Source organism: Lampris incognitus, chromosome 13, assembly GCF_029633865.1.
Source record: "Lampris incognitus isolate fLamInc1 chromosome 13, fLamInc1.hap2, whole genome shotgun sequence".
NCBI lineage: Eukaryota > Metazoa > Chordata > Actinopteri > Lampriformes > Lampridae > Lampris > Lampris incognitus.
In genome coordinates, this window is record NC_079223.1 from 13,502,704 (window position 1) to 13,522,232 (window position 19,529).

The following is a 19,529-nucleotide window of genomic DNA, read 5'->3' on the forward strand; positions in this document are numbered from 1 at the left end:
CCCCTTTGCCCCCCCCCACCCCCGATACGTGGTGGTAATTTTTTGCTACAATGAAATCAAAATTTTACTAATAGCACCTTCAACTGTTCCAGTGATCAAACCCCCTGCTAGCTTACCTTATTCTGCAAAGCTTCACCAAACCCGGCACCGTACACACTCTTCTAGAAACTTCCTAATGGTAGCGGCATGGCCAATGTTCGAGTGGACCAAGGTCTATAAAACGTAGGGTCAGGTGGTAGACAGACTGACATTAGATCTTCATCTCACAAGACCAGCATTTTGCTTGGATCAGAAAGAGTTCAGGTGCGACTGCCATCCACATGACTCACACCATCTTCCAGGTTTATTCTGCATAAACGTGATTGCTTGCTCATTATTATTATCACTATCATTCTCATTATTATTTTATTCTGGCCCGACAAATCTATAGACCTTGGAGGATTGTTAATTTTTCCATGTACTATTCTGGGTCCAGTTGTTTTATTTTCCAGATAGACAACCTTTTCTCCCTGTTTCCATTTGATTAAAGAAAAGCCCAAATCTAATTATTTTTGTTTTTTCTTGTATCGAGATGTTAGCATCATAACATGTTTTCATGGTCCTGGGAAAAAAGCTAACATTTAAAATGTTTGTTTTCAAGTTTGGATTAAAACTCAATACATTTTCTTTCTGTACCAACATGTTGTTTTTTGGAGCAGTTTCTCTCAAGGTAAAAGTTATTACATGTACTACACAAGAGCTGAGCTGGATTAGAGTATAAACCTAAAAAATCCCGGATTAAAGCTGCTACATGTAGAATTTGTATGTGCTTTTATCTTCCTCGAATATCTTGTGATTGCGCATGTGTTCATTTGGAGAAAAAATAGACAATTGAGTTTAAAATTTAGTTTATTTTAGATTTAGTTTTCAGTCTGTCTCCCTCCAGTAGCGCCATACCTGCTTTACAGCACTATTCACTTTATTGCCAATGACAGCATTGCACGATGTAGTAACATTAGTTTTTCATTTGGATAACTTTGGTTAGCAAGGGCGTCTGGTTGGCGTAGCAGTCTAGTTCGTTGCCTACCAACATGGGGATCACCAGTTTGAATCCCTGTGTTACCTCCGGCTTGGTCAGGCATCCTTACAGATACAATTGGCCGTGTCTACGGGTGGGAAGCCAAACGTGGGTATGTGTCCTGGTCGCTGCACTAGTGCCTCCTCTGGTCAGTCGGGGGCGCCTGTTCAGGGGGGAGGGGGAACTGGGGGGATAGCGTGATCCTCCCATGCGCTACATCCCTCTGGCAAAATTCCTCACTGTCAGGTGAAAAGAAGCGGCTGGCGACTCCACATGTATCGGAGGAGGCATGTGGTAGTCTGCAGCCCTCCCCGGATCGGCAGAGGGGGTGGAGCAGTGACCGGGACGGTTCGGAAGAGTGGGGTAATTGGCTGGATACAGTTGGGGAGAAATCCATCCATCCATTATCCAAATTGCTTATCCTGCTGTCAGGGTCACGGGGATGCTGCAGCCTGTTCCAGCAGCCATTGGGCGGCAGGCGGGGAGACACCCTGGACAGGCCACCAGTCCATCTCAGGGCTAATTTTTTTTTTTTAATTTGACATTGAATAAACTAATTTTCACTGTGATTGTCTCATTTTTATACAGACAAACATGATATGCTGTCACACAATATCCGAGGATGATAAAATCACAAAGATCCTGCACATAGCGGTGGTAATAAGCTTTGTTTCTCTGGTAAATCCAATACATGGGGCAAAAAGCTAATGTTTGAGGGGTATTGTTTTTTAAGTGAGTGATTTATCTTCCTACATATAGAAAACCGTTGTTCCGATCTCTGCCCCTGAGACGTTCGGCCAGCCCCCGGATTCTAATTCAACATGCCTCCCCCGAGGACGACAGGTAGACGCTGTGTGGACGCCCAATTTCCTCTGAAAGCTTGACTCAGGCCTAAAAATCTGAACCCAGCTTGACCCAATCTCAACTGTCTGAACCCAAACTGGGCCTACAAGGGCTAACTATATTTAATTTGTCCAAATTAACTTAAACACACTGTTGAGTGTGTAGGTACTGATAACTGTATATTCAACATAAGCTATGATTCCATCAAGCTATTTTTATGCAGATTTCTGTGTATTTGGAAAGCTGAATGTTAACACCAAAATATCACAAAAAAAAGTACCAAAAAATGCTTTTACATGTCTGAGGTGGATTTTATGATTTGTTTATACTGAGATTATGTGATAAAGAGCGATTACACATTCTGATTTCTCAAATGGCAAGTAATTCTTGTCGACCTTTCCCAACCTTTCTCTTGCATTTTTTGGCTGCTCAAAACCAGCTAACAAAGAGCATTTTTGTGTTTTTTTTTTTTTTTAACTTTTGGTTAAAAGTCAGCTTAAGTTTTATGTAGCAATCAGATGGAAATATAGCTATTATTCTATACAACAATTAACTCAAATCCAAACAAGTAACAAATTCATTAAACCAAACACCACCCTACTGGGTCGGGGAATGTCCCGTATGGTTCAGGCAAATGTCAAGCTGTTGCTCCACCTTTGCAGCTAACCTGAGTCCCTTTGTCTCTGTGCTGCTACGGCTGATCTGTTGTTAGCTGGATTTGTTTTTCTCAGACTTAAGACTTTAACCTCAACCACTCCTGCTCTTGCTACCATGCACATAGTTAGAAGAGTTGCAAGTGATTTTATCTTGGCATCGGTATATGACATCCTAATTGATGTGAGTTTCTCTCAACAGATATCTTTATATCCAAAAAGGGGGTTTGCTTATTTTGCTCATACTTCATTTTTAAATAAGTTAAAAATCAAGTGATTTTGAAGTAATACAATTTTGCTTTATTCCAATGTAAACAAGATGGAATCACATGCTAATTGTTTGATTTTTTATTTTTTATTTTTTTGCATTGAAGCTCCGTATCGCTAGCCCGAAACTGTAGACGATCATCAGCGTGTGGTGATTAAATAGGTGGGCTCAGTGAGAGACATTACAAAAGGTGCTGAAGGACTTGTAAAAATTAAAGCCCCCTCACTAGGGGCTTTTACGTTGACAGGTTTTGGGTACTTGTTACTGTAGTAATGAACCACTTACATTGTGTGATGGGTTGCTTGTCTGCCTCTTTTTGAGTTTGTTGGTGTTGCTCTAGTGTAGTTTGTTGCCAGGATTTGTACTTGTCATTCTTGCTTTTGGTTGCAGTCCTTTCAGTTTTAGTTTGTGGCCTGGTTGATTGTGTAGGGCTTTAGTCTGTAGTTCATGTTCCTGGATGCTATAGTAATATGTGTTGGTCATGGTGTTAAGTCTTTGTTGCCTGCGGTGCTGCAGAGCCCACTTTTCGCTGAAGATCCAGCAAATGTGCTACAACCTCTGTGTGCCTTCTGTCTTCCCTCAGCCTTTGAATGGTCATTCTTTTCAAGACTGGATGCACTAATGACGTACTACCAATGCTGTCCATTATTCACATCTTGAGAGAGAGAGAGAGAGAGAGAGAGAGAGAGAGAGTGTGTTTGTGTGTGTGTGTGTGTGTGTTACTGTGTCTCTGTGTGTGCATGATGAATTATCCGCATGCCCATGGCATGAATGAAGAATCTGGATACTGCTTTCTGCTAGGGGTTGCACGAGTGCATAATTTTACAGCTTGAGTACTCCTTTCCTAGAAAACGTGAGTTCTCAAGTACTCGGGATGGGGGTGGGAGTGGGGTGCATCAATTAAAAGAATGTGCAGCTATGATTTGAGTTGGTCTCGGAACATAGAGGAAAGCATAAAATGTATGATATGATATTAAGATAACGCTTGTCTTACCTTATGCAATGGTGAAGTATGGATGATACTGATGATATTTTAACATTATTGTTACCAACTTTCTACAGTAGCCCAAGATAGAAAGTTCAGTCAACAAAGTGGGTTTTTTCACGACGTGTTCTTATTTTAGTTAGCTATAGCAGCTGGTTTTTTTTTTTTTTTTTTGTAAATTTGGTTAAACCTGGTCATGATTAGAAAGCCTAACCAACTTACAAATGAAATTAGTTGAGAGTCCGGGTAGCGTAGCGGTCTATTCCGTTGCCGACCAACACGGGGATCGCTGGTTCAAATTCCCGTATTACCTCTGGCTCAGTCGGGTGTCCCTACAGACACAATTGGCCGTGTCTGTGGGTGGGAAGCCGGATGTGGGTATGTGTCCTGGTTGCTGCACTAACACCTCCTCTGGTCGGTTGGGGCACCTGTTTGGGGGGGAGGGGGAACTGGGGGAATAGCGTGATCCTCCCACACGCTACGTCCCCCTGGTGAAACTCCTCACTCTCAGGTGAAAAGAAGTGGCTGGCGACTCCAGATGTATCAGAGGAGGCATGCGGTAGTCTGCAGCCCTGCCAGATCAGCAGAGGGGATGGAGCAGAGATCGGGACGGCTCGGAAGAGTGGGGTAATTGGCCAAGAAAAAGGGGGGGGGGTGAAATTAGTCATATTTGCTTGCAGCTATTTTTTAACAGTATTAATTTGCTTAGCCTTGTTAGTGTAGTAGCCTAGTCTATTATATGACAGACTTGATGTTAGAGCCGTCCCTGAGAAAGCTGTCCACAACTCACAATTGTTGCATGTTTATTCACCATGTCGACAGTTGGGAAAAACAAATTTGCAGGGTGAAATACAAAAATAAAGCAAGCACACTTTGGTAATTTGCAATGAGGTCAAATGAAAGAAAATCAAACTGATCACGTCTTGCTAGTGAAGTGCGAGATTTAGCATCACACGAAAGTGTGCGTGAGATCTAGCATCGTGCTATTAACAAGGACTCGACGTTAATGTAATGCTCGAGTACACTGTGCAACCCCTACTTCCTGCCCAAGAAATTTTAACTCCCTGCCCAAGAAATGTTAACTCCCTACAGTACCAACAGGAGGTATACACACACACACACACACACACACACACACACACACAGGGGAAGTTGAAGGATGTGTGTGTCGCCACCCTTTATTAATCATCATCGAACAATCACAGCATGTGCTCCATCTCCTCTGTGCCACATAAACTTATGAAGCTGATGACAGCCCATAGAGTCAAACCCTTCCCGGTTTAAACCATTTATCCCTCCACCATGCTCTCTTCCATCCTCTCATCCATCCATCTTTTTTCTGTTCTGCGTTGTTTTCTTCACTCATCTGCCATTCCCCAGGCAGCCTCGGAACCTGGAAACCCCTGAATATCAGACTCATGGCAGGAAGCTCTCTGACATTGGCAGGTAAGGCATGCAGGCCAGCCATGTCAAACAGCAGTTTAGTTTGGGGTGTGGACAGGCAGAATTTCTATGATTGGTAATAATTCTTGACCAATTAAAAAAAGATAAATCAATCTTCATCCAATCACTTGCTTGTTTGTTCGTTTGTGCCTCCCTCAGTCTGCCTGTCTGTGCATCACATGTGATATCACAGATGCCATGGCTTTGATTGACAAATCTCAGGAAGAATCATAAAACTCACCATTGTTATGTTTTTCAAAAATTTGATTTAATGTAATTTAAGGGATATGAGGAAATATGTAAAACATGGAATCTCAACTACTTTCTGACACAACATTTTCAACAAAAGGGTTTCTACAAAATTTTCAGAGGTTTCTGCAAAATTTGGTGAAAAACAATGCATTCTAGTGTTTTACAGAGAGACAGTACATAATTGGTTTATTAAGTGAATGTTGTAAATTTATGTTTAAATTTGCTTTTTGGGTTCAAAACCACATACCATAAATTTACTCTTGCTGTAAGGAATACATTTTACAGTGGATTTGACACTTTAATGCAAAATGTAATGTCATGAAACACTGCCTGAAATCACGATATTCAGCTAATCTGTTTTCAAAGGGGTGCACAACAGACAAAGTGAAAATAGCTACAAAGCAAGAGTGTATTTAATACATCAGTTGTCAGTACTCTATTCTATTTTCCCTCTTTTAATAAAGCCTTGTATGTAATCAGAATCTAAAGGCAGTTGATATAATTCAGCAAAATAGTGTAGTATTGAATGCTATGTTTAAAATTAAAGCTATTGCTGCTTGTCGAATTGGGAGGTTTGTAATGTGTTTTTAGCATTCCTTTGCTCTTTCTTTCATTTATATTGTTACTCTTTTTTCCCCCCCATGCTTTTCCCTCTCCATTTTATTTCTGCATGCTGCTTGGCGCTGTTGTGGTCTCATGGTTTGTATGGAATGTTTTTGTGTATCAGAATCAAGCCCACCTCCATTTTAAGGGGCTCACGGGGAAAGTCAGTCCCTTTGCGGCCTCTTGGTAAGAAGACATTTCTAACTTTGTTCGGCCCCTTAAGTTTTCCTATTGACACAGAGGCTCACCCCTCCATATTGTAGATACGCTGGAGGAAGGGAACCTGATAGGGATGCCTTTTCCTTCCCATATACTTAAGCAGTGTTTTAGTGTTCTGCATAGTGTGTGTGTGTGTGTCTTTGTGTTTGTGTCTGTGTCTGTCTGTGTCTGTGCCTGAGTCTGTTTGTATTAAGGTTCATCCCCAATGTAGACACCAATGTTGCAGCTACCTTGCATTTGTGTCTGTTTGTGTGAAAGTTTGTTTTTTTGCAAAAGTGCATAGGTTGACAAAATGGACTGGCACTTTCAACGTATGAATCGGTGTCAAATGAATGGAAATGTTGGGTCTGTGTTTATTTATCTATTGATATTAAACGTGTTGTGTGTATTTTTGGTGTGTTCATGATTATTTCTTTTGGGGTTATTTGTAAAACTTGTAACTCAAGCTCTAAGAATTAGTAGGAGTCCGTCTGAACTGATTCAAGTAAATGACTGACATGAAAGTCTGTTTTAAAGGTAAAACAGAGTGTGAAAAAAGGCCAAATTTTTAATCATTCACTCCATATTTCACAGTCACTTCATATTTGCCCAATTTAAGATAATGTTAAAACATCATTTGTTGAAAATTGTGCTAAAGTGCATGTATTCAACTACACGAAAATGGGAACTTTTAGGAATGTGTAAAAGAATTATTTTTTCCTAGCATTGGATTTCATTATCAGCCTCACAAAGCACAATATTTATAATTAAATGTAAATAAATACATATTTATAAATAAGAAAAACATTGTACCACGAATGAGTCAGCACCCTACATCACATTAGACCTCAAAAATTTTACCAATAACCTCCAATCTTTTGTCTGGTGGGAATAAATGACTGTGTGCAGGTATGTGGAGTTTGTGCTGGAGATTTCCTTTGACAACACCAGGGCTGTCTTTCCACTGTTCCTATTTTAATTTTCCGATAATTTTGCAACAGGACCCCACCAAAAATTATCATTGTCCTTTAAAGTCTTTGATTAATGCTTTCATTAAAGGCAAATTCTTTCTTTTTAAATGCTTTTTGAAAATTCTGCCCTGCTCCTCTCTCCTCTAGTGAAGCTGCTGAAGCCATATAACATTTTTAAACCATTATCATGGTTACTTCAAGTAGTAGTTATAGTTTTTGTAGTAGCAGAAGTAATATTTTATCATTTGCAGTTTCACATTATATTTTGTAAAATAAGGAGGGTTAACAAAATGGTTCTTTAATGAATGGATCTGCAACCATTTCCTTTCGTTAACATTTTATCCCTGAGGAATGATTTCTCTAACATTTGATGACGAAATTGTAGCATGGCTCGTGAGAATAGGATGAGTTAAACATGCTCCAGAATGGGACAGGTGCTTTTCAAAGGGTGGGGTTGGATCCTTTAAGACGGCGAGTGGCAGGTACCATGGCATTCATTGTGTCATAGATTGACATTCTCTTTCATTCCATCTTCTCTTTTTATCACCCTTCATCCCTTCTGCCCTGTTTTCCATCTCTCTGCCTCTAACTCTCGCTCCTCTCTCTCTCACACACACATCTCTGTCCCTCTCTGTTGCTCCCTCTCTCACATACACACACACACACACACACACACATCTCTGTCTGTCTGGCCCTTAGGAGCCACCTCCAAAGTGGTGCGACTCTCACCTCCTCAGGGACGACCTCCTCCACCCGCAGAGTGAGGCAGCTCCCACAGGTTCCCACCAAGAGCAGCACTGTAGAACAAGGTGTGTATGAGTGTATGTGTGGTATGATACAGATATAGGTTTGCAGCAGTGTGTTTCTGAGAAATGTTCAAGAGTATGGCGATAGGAAACGGATAAATTCAAAAACATCTCTTTCTCTCTGTTTTAATCCTCCACCCACTCTAACCTGTCATTTTATGCCCCTTTTTCGCTACATGGTACTGGCTCAACTCGACTCGACTTTTTCGTTTTCCATTACTGGAGAGTACTGGCATTTTGGTAACTATTACCACTTTTCTGGAGCCACCTTTGTCGAAGTTCCAAAAAAACTGGAGCAGGTACCAAAATCAATGCAGACCAGCTACACTGAGGGGGTACTGTTACGGTAATGGAAAATGACACTGCGAGTCGAGTTGAGTTGAGTCAGAACCAGGTAGTGGAAAAGGAGCATTAGACTATCAAAAACGGAGGTTTTCAAAAACGCTCTCCAAAGTGGATGAATTGTAAAACACGGGTCTCACTTGAAGTGTGGATGGATGGTGAAAACAGCTTATCAAAAATGCTATGATTGTCATGTGACTAGCGTAAAGCTGCTGGCAAGTGGCCTGCATACCCCCAATAAGAGAGACCACAGCGTTTTTCTATTGTTTCATGATTTTGTGCTGTATGGCAAACTTTTCCAAAACAACTGGGAAATGGTAGTGTGGACAGAAAAATTTTGACCAGTTTTTGCCATGAAAATGGCATTTTCATATTTATGTGGATGAGAATGGACGTAGTCTAAGTGAACGTTTTTAATTTGTAAATCAGTTTTGAAAATTTTTTAATTTGTTAAAAATTGTCACCAGACAGGACTGATGTACTGTTGTCTGCCAGGACTTTACGCATGTCTCTTGTGGAACATCCTGTAATTGTGCAAGAGAACAAAGTTTTTTACCTTTAACTGAGCACAGCCCCAGGACTGGTGTTACTCACCAATGCCCCCAACCATGTGAAGCATAGAGTACACCCATACAAACCCGGAGAAATTTGAAAAAGCCATTTCTTTGGCGAAAATTGGTAGAAAGTTTCTGCCCACTTGTGTTTTCCAGTCATTTTCAATGATTTTACCATCCGTGTGTGTGTGTGTGTGTATGTGTGTGTGTGTGTGTGTGTGTGTGTAGCCCTGGTAGCGGAGGAACGTGTACGTCTGAGGGTCCATTCCAACAGAGTGTCTACTACCACAACCTCCAGCCAACAGGACCTGCAGCAGGCCCTCAAAAATAAACGGGAGGTGGGTCAAAAGTCAAACCACTGACCCGACAGGCGAACCGTCTGGTTCATCCAACCACTACCCGCTTTCTTGCTGGTGTTACTAGCACAGATAGCCCCACACCCAAAAAAGAAAAGAGACAATTTTCTGAACATTTTTCAAGAAGCAGGCGGAGCACAGCTGATCACAGAGCGTGATGTTAATGTTCATCTTTAAAGTGAATCACGTTCAGTGTCCTCACACAGACTGAATGACTCATGGGACAGTCGCTAGCTGTGTTACCATCAAACCAATTTTGTGCACGTTATGAAGTGTGGCATTAGAAAAGCTGGTTGGAAATGGCAAAATTCGATAAAACGGTCGCTTGAGGGGGTTTTTGTTGTAATGCATCCTGCACTAAATTTCTAACTAATCTCCTCCAATCACACGTTCAGACAGACAAAAATGATGTTAATGTTCCATGTGACTTTTTTACAGTAATCATTTTTCACTGTTAGTGGCGTCGGGTGGCGTAGCAGTCTATTTCGTTTTCTACCAACACGGGGATCGCCGGTTCGAATCCCCGTGTTACCTCCGGCTTGGTCGGGCGTCCCAGACACAATTGGCCGTGTCTGCGGGTGGGAAGCCGGATGTGGGTATGTGTCCTGGTTGCTGCACTAGCGCCTCCTTTGGTCGGGTGGGGCACCTGTTCAGCAGGGAGGGGGAACTGGTGAGAATAGCATGATCCTCCCACACGCTACGTCCCCCTGGTGAAACTCCTCACTGTCAGGTGAAAAGAAGTGGCTGGCGACTCCACACGTATCAGAGGAGGCATGTGGTAGTCTGCAGCCCTCCCCGGATTGGCAGGGGAGGTGGAACAGCAACCAGGATGGCTCGGAAGAATGGGGTAATTGGCCAAGTACAATTGGGGAGAAAAAGGGGGAAAATTCCACACACAAAAAACAAACACTGTTATTGATGTTGTATCGGGCTTCTGGAGTTGCAAAACAAACTCAGCTTGAGACTCTTTGTTATTTCCTGTTCTAATCACTGGTGTACTGGCAAGTACAAGTAAATGGTAGTGTTGCACAGGAAGTGATGCATTTTATGAAACATCCTGTTACCCTCAGAAGATGCTGGAGGTCTAATGGACACTAATACTAATTTGCCTGGTAGTTTAAAATTTTCATCTACTTTTTAAAATGTAATTTATAAAGACCACAAATTATTAAAAAAAAAAAGGAAACAAAAAACTCATCATCATTCTGCTGGGTTGTGTCGATCTGCCATGCTCGTTTGTTTGTTGTCTGACATCATCACAAGTGCGACTGCAGTACAAAGGCTAGTTCATAGTCTTGACGTACCATACACCGACTGTACTCCGCTGGGGTCCGCGCGGACTAAAATGATGCAATAGCAGACCTCAGCGTACACCCGCCTGCCCATGTCTGCGTGAAGCTCAATTTTTGTGACCACACCTACCTAACCTTCGCGTGCCGGTGTCACACAAAACATGGCTTTCGTGTGGCACCGGAAACCTTCTTTAGTTTCTTCTTCATGGTTTTACAACTTCTGTACAGTATGGAGATGATGTCTTTCCTGATAACATACCATCTCCGCGAGGTTTTTCTTCCCAACATAGCCTGGCAACAGAGCAGCTATTCGTCCTCATCCGTAGACAGCACCATGTTGTTTACTGTCTGTAACTTCCGGCCGAAAAGGAAAACGACACGCAAAGATTGTGGGAAATGTAGGCCTTGGGTATGCGTTGGTACGACTGGACTATGAAATGACTATGAAAAGGTGTGGTCCGTCTGTCCCACAGTGTATGCGCCCTGTATTTATAGACTATGTGAGCCCCCTAAGACCGCAGTTTTGAATTCTGATCAGGAAGCTGCTATTGTAGCAAGTTTTCACATGCACTTTTAAAGAACAAGAAAGTAAAGAAAAACACTTCGGCTAACAAAGCACAAGAAAGTACTGTCATGTCAGGCGGTCAGAATGAAAAGAGCGGATGTACGAAGACTCGAGACTCCAAACATCCGACCATGACTGTTTTTTTTTTTTACTCCATCACAAACAGTTTATCTGGACTTCATCATCCAGTGTTGTGAAAATCCTGCATGTTAGAACCTTTTATGTAAATTAACCAAAGGTACAAGTATGTACTGTTAACTAAAATACAGTTAATGACACCATTAATGAGAAACGTTGTCAAACCTGATACATGGAAAATTTCCTCTGTTTTGGCCAGCTCTACAAGGACCAGAGGAGGAGCTGTGAGAACGTATCCCACAAGTCCTCAGACAGTGATGTCAGTGATGTATCAGCCATCTCTCGTACCAGCAGTGCCTCTCGCATCAGTAGCACCAGCTACATGTCCATCCAGTCAGAAAGACCACGAGGGCGCTTCAGGTACTCACTACACTAAGCAAAAAAAACCACACACACACACACAAAAAGACACATACAGGCACAAAGACACGAGGATATCTGAAGAAATAACCAAGTCATTAGTTTTAAAGGTTCACACATTTTTCCAGTCTATTCTGTACCTCGGTTTGGCTTATCTTATCTTATCTTATCTTATCTTAATCTTATATTTTCTTTTCTTATCTTATCTTATCTTATCTAATTAAATATCTTATGTTTATGGGGTCAAGGTGGCGCAGTGGTTAGCGCCGTCGCCCCACAGTAAGAAGGTCCTTGGTTTGAACCCTGGGGTTGTCCAACCTTGAGGGGTGGGTTTTCTCCGGGTGCTCCGGTTTCCCCCACCATCAAAAAAGACATGCATGTTGGGGTTACTACTCCTGTCTGTGCCCTTGACCAAGGCATAGCAAGACGGGCTGGAGTTGGTCCCTGGTTTTCAAAACGAAAAAAAAAATCTAATTATTTGAGAGCATTTTTGTTACCAGAGGAAAAATGTCATCATCCTCTCCTAGTTTTAGTTTTGTGTACATTTATCTTATTCTACAGATTGCAGTTTTGGGGTGAATAAAGTAATTTAATCATACAAAATACTTTTTATATGTGACACAGGAGTCACTTGTAAAAATGGTATGTTACAGCTGCTGCTGTGTGATTACCAATCTTTTAGAAGAAAAAAAAAGGTCTCCTGCATGATAGATAAATACAATCTTTCAATGTACTGGTTTTAGAATAAATGTATAATTGTGGTTTAGTGCCCCCTGTTGGACAACTGTTGTCCTGCTACTGGCGATTTACAAATCGAGGCTGGTTTGATTTGAGGGTGAAAAACCTGATATCTCCACGAATCTGATGCATATTTCACACTCCAGTCCATCGCTGGGTTTTGTTTTTTTTTTTTTGATAGGAATACTGACAGCATGGGACCACAAAACATGTTTTTTCATGAAATTTGATGCTGTTAATAATTTTAAATCTGACATGTTGTCAAATATTTGTAGATTAATAAACTTACAAAAAGTGCCAAAGTCCTGCTTGTCATTTATCTGAGTGGATGTACCGTAAGTATGGGAGGCCAAATAAATTTAAAATCTAATATCTGGGGAAATTTGAATTAGCAAGTAAAGCTATCTGTATTTGCTAATTCTAGATCTTTCTTTAGATAATGTACCTAACAAGGTGACTAAATACAGTTATGTAACTAAGGCAAGGGGTCTTCTGTGTATGTTTCCAAACTGTCATTATTATTATTATTATTATTTTGCATCTATTGGTGCATGTTTCTTTATGTTTGTATGTGAATGGTTTGCTGTGTCTTGTCTGTTGATTTGTTTGTGTGTCTGTTTGTTTATTTGTGTGTGTGTAGCCGGGCGATGCGTGCCACGGGCCGTCACATGATGAAAAGCACGAGCGTAAGTGGTGAGATCTATGGCATGGAGCATGCCGATGGCAGCCAATCAGACACGGCGCTGGGCAGCCTGGGAGGCGGGATCAAGAAGCGTCGCTCTAGCCTCAGCCAACGGGTAGTCGCCATTCTGCCATCGAGACGGAGCAGGAGCACCTCCCAACTCAGTCAGACAGGTTGGATGAGTCGTGCAAAACACAGATAGACAGACAGGCAGACAGACAGGCAGACAGACGGCATAGACTCAGTCAGTCACAGACGATAAGCTAAGGATGTTGTATAATGTACAAAGGATATGACCCACAGCCACATTGTATTACAGACAAACTTCAGGAGGTACACACTGAAAGAGGCAGACAGACAAGCATGCACACACACACACACACACACACACACACACACACACACACACACACACACACACAGGAGGTGGTGAGGTCTGAAAACAAAATTTAACAGACTGACCTCCATTCACAGACAGAGAGACCATCACACATTCACACACAATGACAATTTATCCACTGTTGTTGTTACTGTTGTTGTTGTTATTGTTGTTGTTGTTTATTGGGTTTGTTGTTGTGTGTGTGTTATTTCAGAGGCGGCGGGTAAGGCGGCGGACAGGCAGAAAGGTAAAGCATAGCTAGACAGGCAGACAGAGACAGAAAGACAGGCTGACAGACATGGAAACATTCAGATAGTTGAATGACAGATCAACTGTTAGAAAACGCAGAGAGAAGACATACAGTCAGATGTACATACAAACACACATAATGTGGGACATGCACGGAGACCAACTGACAGTCAGGAAGACATAGACATACATCAAGACAGACAGACAGACGGAAAAACATACAGGAAGGCAAAGAAAGACATACAGAGAGAATGGAATGAAAGTCAAACTGAAGTCAAGTCAAACTGAATTTGCGGCACGGTGGCCCAGTGGTTAGCACTGTTGCCTCACAGCAAGAAGGTCCTGGGTTCGAACCACAGGCCGTCCCAGGTCCTTTCTGTGTGGAGCTTGCATGTTCTCCCTGTGTCTACGTGGGTTTCCTCCAGGTGCTCCGGTTTCCTCCCACCATCAAAAAGACATGCATGTTAGGGTTGGTACTCCTGTCTGTGCCCCTGAGCAAGAACAGGAGTTGGTCCCCGGGTGCTGCAGCTGCCCACTGCTCCTATACAACAGGATGGGTTAAAGGCAGAAAACACATTCATTGTAAGAATACTATTCGTTGTAAAAATACGATGACAAAATAAAGTGGCTTTAAAAATGTGTGCATGGACAGAGAGAAAGACTGATGTAGCCTAATAAAGAGAAAGGCAGGGACAGACAGACAGACAGACCGAAAGAGACACAAACAGACAGACAGACAGGACATTTTGCTGGGCCATGCTGACAAACTAGAGATCTGAACTCTTCCCTAAACTCTACATATGTCTCTACTCCTCCTTTTTCCCGTCACCTCTTCACCCATTTTTTTAAGAAACCATGTTCACTAAATCTGCCGAGCCTTTAAATGCATTCAGAAGCTGATTTTCCTCATATTTTTATCAGTGAGATATTGGACACAGAGGTTGTTGGCATTTGTCAAGCAAGGTCGTGAAAGTCATCTTTGTAAAATAATGCTGTTGAAGTAATTTTATTGCCAACTATGTTATGAAACACTGAAAATGTCTTAAAGGGCTGGCTTTTGAATTTTTTTGTGTGATTTTAGGCCAAGTGGTGTGTGATCAGGAATACCCAAAGGAAAGGCACAAGTGCTTTTTGGGTGCAGTGAAGTGAGGTTCTACTTCAGGAAGGCTTCTATAAAAGTTTAGCCGACCCATAAAATGTTTACCAGCATTGTAGCATTGATTTGACTCACTATGTCTTGTAGTGTCCATCTTTTAAGAAAAAAAATGTGGTGCATGAGAATAAGTTTTTTAGGATACTTTCACCAGCTATGTAAATAGTTAATTCAGAAATGGATGCTGTTATCTCAACAAATCACAGGCTTCAAGCAAGACGAGAATTACATTTTAATTCCAGAATCCATTGCAAATTCTATTTCTTTATATTAAAGTTGGATGTTAATCCATGAGGACTGGATTCTGCCTGCTAAGAACTCTGACCCATAACTATCAGGTTTCTCAGAATCAGAGTAGCTTCTAGGATCTCATTATCAGGTTTTATAATCTTACTTATCAGTTCACCTCAAAAACGTAGGAACCAGATTTCCAACAGTCTGACTTTTTGTGGGCAGATACCTATTCTCTCACTTGATAACTCAAAATGTTTTGTGGCATTATTGGCCTGGCCTTTAACTCCTCCCTCTATGTGTGCTACAGTGGGCAAGAAGGCAGGTAAGGCCGGGGGCAGTAACATCCAGAGGAGTGTGGAGACGGGCATGGCGGTGGAGTATCCGCGAGGAGGCACAGCCATGAACCGGCAGGCCAGCAGAGAGTCCACGGATGGAAGCATGAACAGCTACTGCTCTGAGGGAAAGTAGGTACCATCTGATGACTGAAGCATGCTTATACCATAGTTTTTATCATAGGCGTGGGTTCACTGTGGCTTGTTAGTGTAGCGAATTCAGGGGACAGCCGGGGAACCACTGCAGCTGGGACGTAAACCTGGGTCTCCCACACCCAGGGTTAGGATAGGAGTGGGTGATGTGGCCAGAATCTTTTATCACAGGATGTTATTTTGTATCACAATGATGCTATATAATATATATATCATATAGTTATTTATAGGAAATTCAATTAAGAAAAGGTTTATGTATAAAATAACCATTTGTTAATACCTATTTTTGTCTAATTTAGTGAATTGAAAATGTGACAAATGAAATGTACTTAATCTCATGGGATTATTTTCTTTTTGGCTGGACTGGCTGGCGGGCCAGCCCTATAAACACGAATGTCCCTGACTGACTGACTGAGCGACCGCATTATTATGATTGACTGAGTGATCATGTTTAGACTGACTGACTGAGTGATCAGTATGACATGATTGGGCTGCTGGATCAAGTGACCAACGACGTCACTGAAGTTACATGATTAGCTGGCTGAACACTGAGAGGCATGCGGGAGAGGGTTTAAAGCATCCCAAATAACAATCAATCTGACAAAACACTCACTGGTGAATTCACTAAAGGATTATGTGGCGTTTGTGGCCGCTAAACCTGCACAAATAAGACAAATTGAAACCGTGTAATTCTAAAAGCACTCACAAAGGGTGAAATGCACCCCTAATAATTTCCCCATGGGGATTAATAAAATATGTCAAAATCAAATCGAAAACCTAATTGCACTGCCAAGCAAATAACTTCTCGGTGCTTCGGTGCTATTTGCACGTATTTAAATTATGTAATTTGCATACATTTGGTGCAAAATTGGCCCCTTTCTATGCAAATGAGCCTCATTGCAAAAAAAAGTGCAATTCACGAACACCAGTGCCAATAGCCACACGCAGTTAGAGTGAAAATTACTAGTGTCTTCAGAGAGTTGGTGTTAACTGATGCCCAGACTTTCCAGTGATCATGGCAGCAGTGATTCTAGCCAGGCAAAGGCATCATCATGCCAGGCGTGCCCGTGAGTGGATATTCACAGGAGAGTATCACTTTTTGATTTAACTGAGACCGAAATCATTCACAGATACAGGTTGCCAGGTCAAACAATTGTTGCTATACTAGATGACGTCAAGGATGACATTGAGCCTGCCTACTGTGTTCTTGGCACAAAGCCAACATTTATACTTTGCCACTTGGATAATTGAGATCAGACACAAAACAAAGGGCAAATTGCACTCAGCTGCAAAATTTAATGGGAATGTTTGCACTTTAATATCATTCGCACAATATCTTTTTTGAATCTGACCTTGAGACCGGGCAGATAGCGGTTGCAAGTGATGCACAATTCATGGTGCTATCAGCAGCCGCAATCCATTCTTTGTGAATTCGCCTGTCAATACAGAGTGAGTGTTAGAAAAATGTGAGACATCCACAGTTAGATGAAAGAGGGGGGGGAGTTAACAGATAATTAGAATAGGTATACATAAAATTAAATTTAGTTTTCTTTCAAATCAAACATCTCAAGACATGAGTGGAAAATAATGTTCTTGCAAATGCATTTATAACCTTTTTTCTTTAAATGCGCGTAACTTAACCATGCCATGTGATATGCTACCTCAGTACACTTTAACAACAAATATTACTGGGACCACTACAGAAAACTGCAGATGAACATTTAATATCCAGGAATTCACATTAAACACACTACCACTGACTATCCCTCTAACAAACTGGCCACAATTTCAAACATTGAGCATACATGGTCAGACATATTCTAGGTTTTGACCTAGTCTTGTATTTTGGAACTTTCACACAAACTTTAAGATAGCCACTGGTAGCAAGCCTTGCTAGCTTGGGGTATTGTGCAATACCACCAGGTCCCTCACATTTCAAACTAGATTACGTTTTCTACGAGTTCATGATCTGTCGAGTTTCTACTCCCATGTTCAACTTACTGAGCACATACTCCTCAGGAACAAGAGTTCATATTAGGTGTACTTGGTGTTGAGAAACGCCTGTACTTAAAGAAAAGGCTTCCACAGTGGAAAATGCATAGCCAACTCTTTACCATTGGACAAATTTTGACCATTACTTGGTATACACCAATCAGCCAAAACATTAAAATGACTTGATAGGTGAAGCGAATAACAATGGCACCTGTTAAGGGGTGGAATATATTAGGCAGCAAATGAATAGTCAGTTCTTGAAGTTAATGTGTTGGAAGCAGGAAAAATGGGCAAGTGTAAGGATGTGAGCAATTCTGACAAGGGCCAAATTGTGATTGCTCATCATCATCGGCGGTCACTTGAAGCGAGTATGACTGTCCTCTCCTTTGGATTGTCTACTTGTGGATCTTCAGATGGCTGTAGAGGCCGATCCGTGATCCACATATTTTGGTGCAGTGTCAACAGGGAAAGTGTTGGTGGTTGAGTCCTTTCTCTCTCTCCTTGCAGTGCTGTTGCTTTTTCTCTGCGGCACACTGGAGTTCCATTACATGACATGCAGCTCCTTCCTGCATGGATTTCTTCCAGGAGTGCCTATCCAATGCAATGTGTTCCTAGTTGCTTGATGTGATGTTGAATTTCTTCAGACTGGTCTTGATATTGTTCTTGAAACATTTATTTTGCCCACCGGGAGTTCGCTGACATTCTTTCAGCTGCGAGTACAGGCTCTGTTTGGGGAGGACATGCGGATGACATGGCCTGTCCATTGGAGTTGGTCCTGCATTATTGTAGTGGTGATGCTAGTCATGTTGGCTTCTTCCAGAACATTGATGTTGCTGCGTCTGTCCTTCCAGCTGATCCTCAGGATCTCTCGTAAGGATTATTGTTCCAGGGTTCTCAGGTCCCTGCTATAGGTGGTCCATGACTCTGCTCCATACAGCAGGGTGGGGAGGACAACCGCTCTGTAGGCCAGGAGTTTTGTTTGGGCCTTTAGGTCTCTGTCTTCCAAGACTTTTCTTGAGTTTGGCATAAGCAGCACTAGCACAACTCACAACTCAAGCGATGATTGAACTCAGAGTCGATGTCAGCTTTTAAGGAGCGAAGGCTGCCGAGGTAGGGGAAGTGATCAACGTTTTCAAGAAATTTGTTGTCCACTTTTATGGTGGGCTGGGTAGATGGCTGGTTGGGTGGAGGTTGATATAGAACCTGGATCTTCTTGATGTTTAATGCTAGACCCAGGGCTAGCATTAAATATCTGTATGCCATGGCAAAGGCATTCAGAGTGTCTTAGAGGTCTTCTGCGGACTGTGTTGCGATGGCGTTGTCATTTGCATACTGAAGCTCCATGATGGTGGTGTTGCAGACTTTGCTCTTGGCCTTGAACCTATTAAGGCTGAAGAGCCTGCTGTCAGTTCTGTATGGGATTGGGATCCCCCATGGCAGCTCGTCACCAATGAGGTGGCGTATGGCAGCAGTAAAGATGGCAAACAGGGTGGGTGCGATGATGCATCCCTGTTTGACCCCTGTTTCCACAGTGAAGGCTCTGACTCAGAATTGCTGTGGCTGAGCACTGTGACTGACATGCCGTCATATAGAAGCCTCAATATTCTGATGTATTTGTCAGGGCAGCCATATCTTGATAGTATACTCCACAGAGCCTGGTAGTCTACTGAGTCAAAGGCTTTTGTCAGGTCTATGAAAGCCATGTACAAAGGCTGCCTTTTTTCATGGCATTTTTCCTGGCGTTGGCGTTCTGTAAATATCATGTCTGCTGTACCTCTGGATGGGCGGAAGCCACACTCAGGTTCTGGGAATACTTGTTCAGCCAGTGGTAGCAGTCAGTTTGCGAGGACACGAGCGAGGACTGTGCCTGTTGTTGACAGGAGTGAGATGCCCCTGCAGTTTCCACATTCTGCCTTGTCCCCTTCCTTGAA

The 19,529-nt window shown here is 42.2% G+C and overlaps 1 protein-coding gene across 1 annotated transcript in view; it reads left to right on the forward strand.

Moving 5' to 3' along the window:
- The window catches only part of LOC130123149 (regulating synaptic membrane exocytosis protein 1-like), a 148,027-nt gene that overhangs the window by 118,691 nt on the left and 9,807 nt on the right, over positions 1-19,529 (forward strand). Inside the window, exons 23-30 of the mRNA XM_056292278.1 lie at positions 1,817-1,900; positions 5,187-5,252; positions 7,973-8,082; positions 9,204-9,313; positions 11,526-11,686; positions 13,065-13,279; positions 13,700-13,732; positions 15,429-15,585. Coding sequence (XP_056148253.1) covers positions 1,817-1,900; positions 5,187-5,252; positions 7,973-8,082; positions 9,204-9,313; positions 11,526-11,686; positions 13,065-13,279; positions 13,700-13,732; positions 15,429-15,585 — 936 coding nt within the window. The remainder of the gene's footprint in view (positions 1-1,816; positions 1,901-5,186; positions 5,253-7,972; positions 8,083-9,203; positions 9,314-11,525; positions 11,687-13,064; positions 13,280-13,699; positions 13,733-15,428; positions 15,586-19,529) is intronic.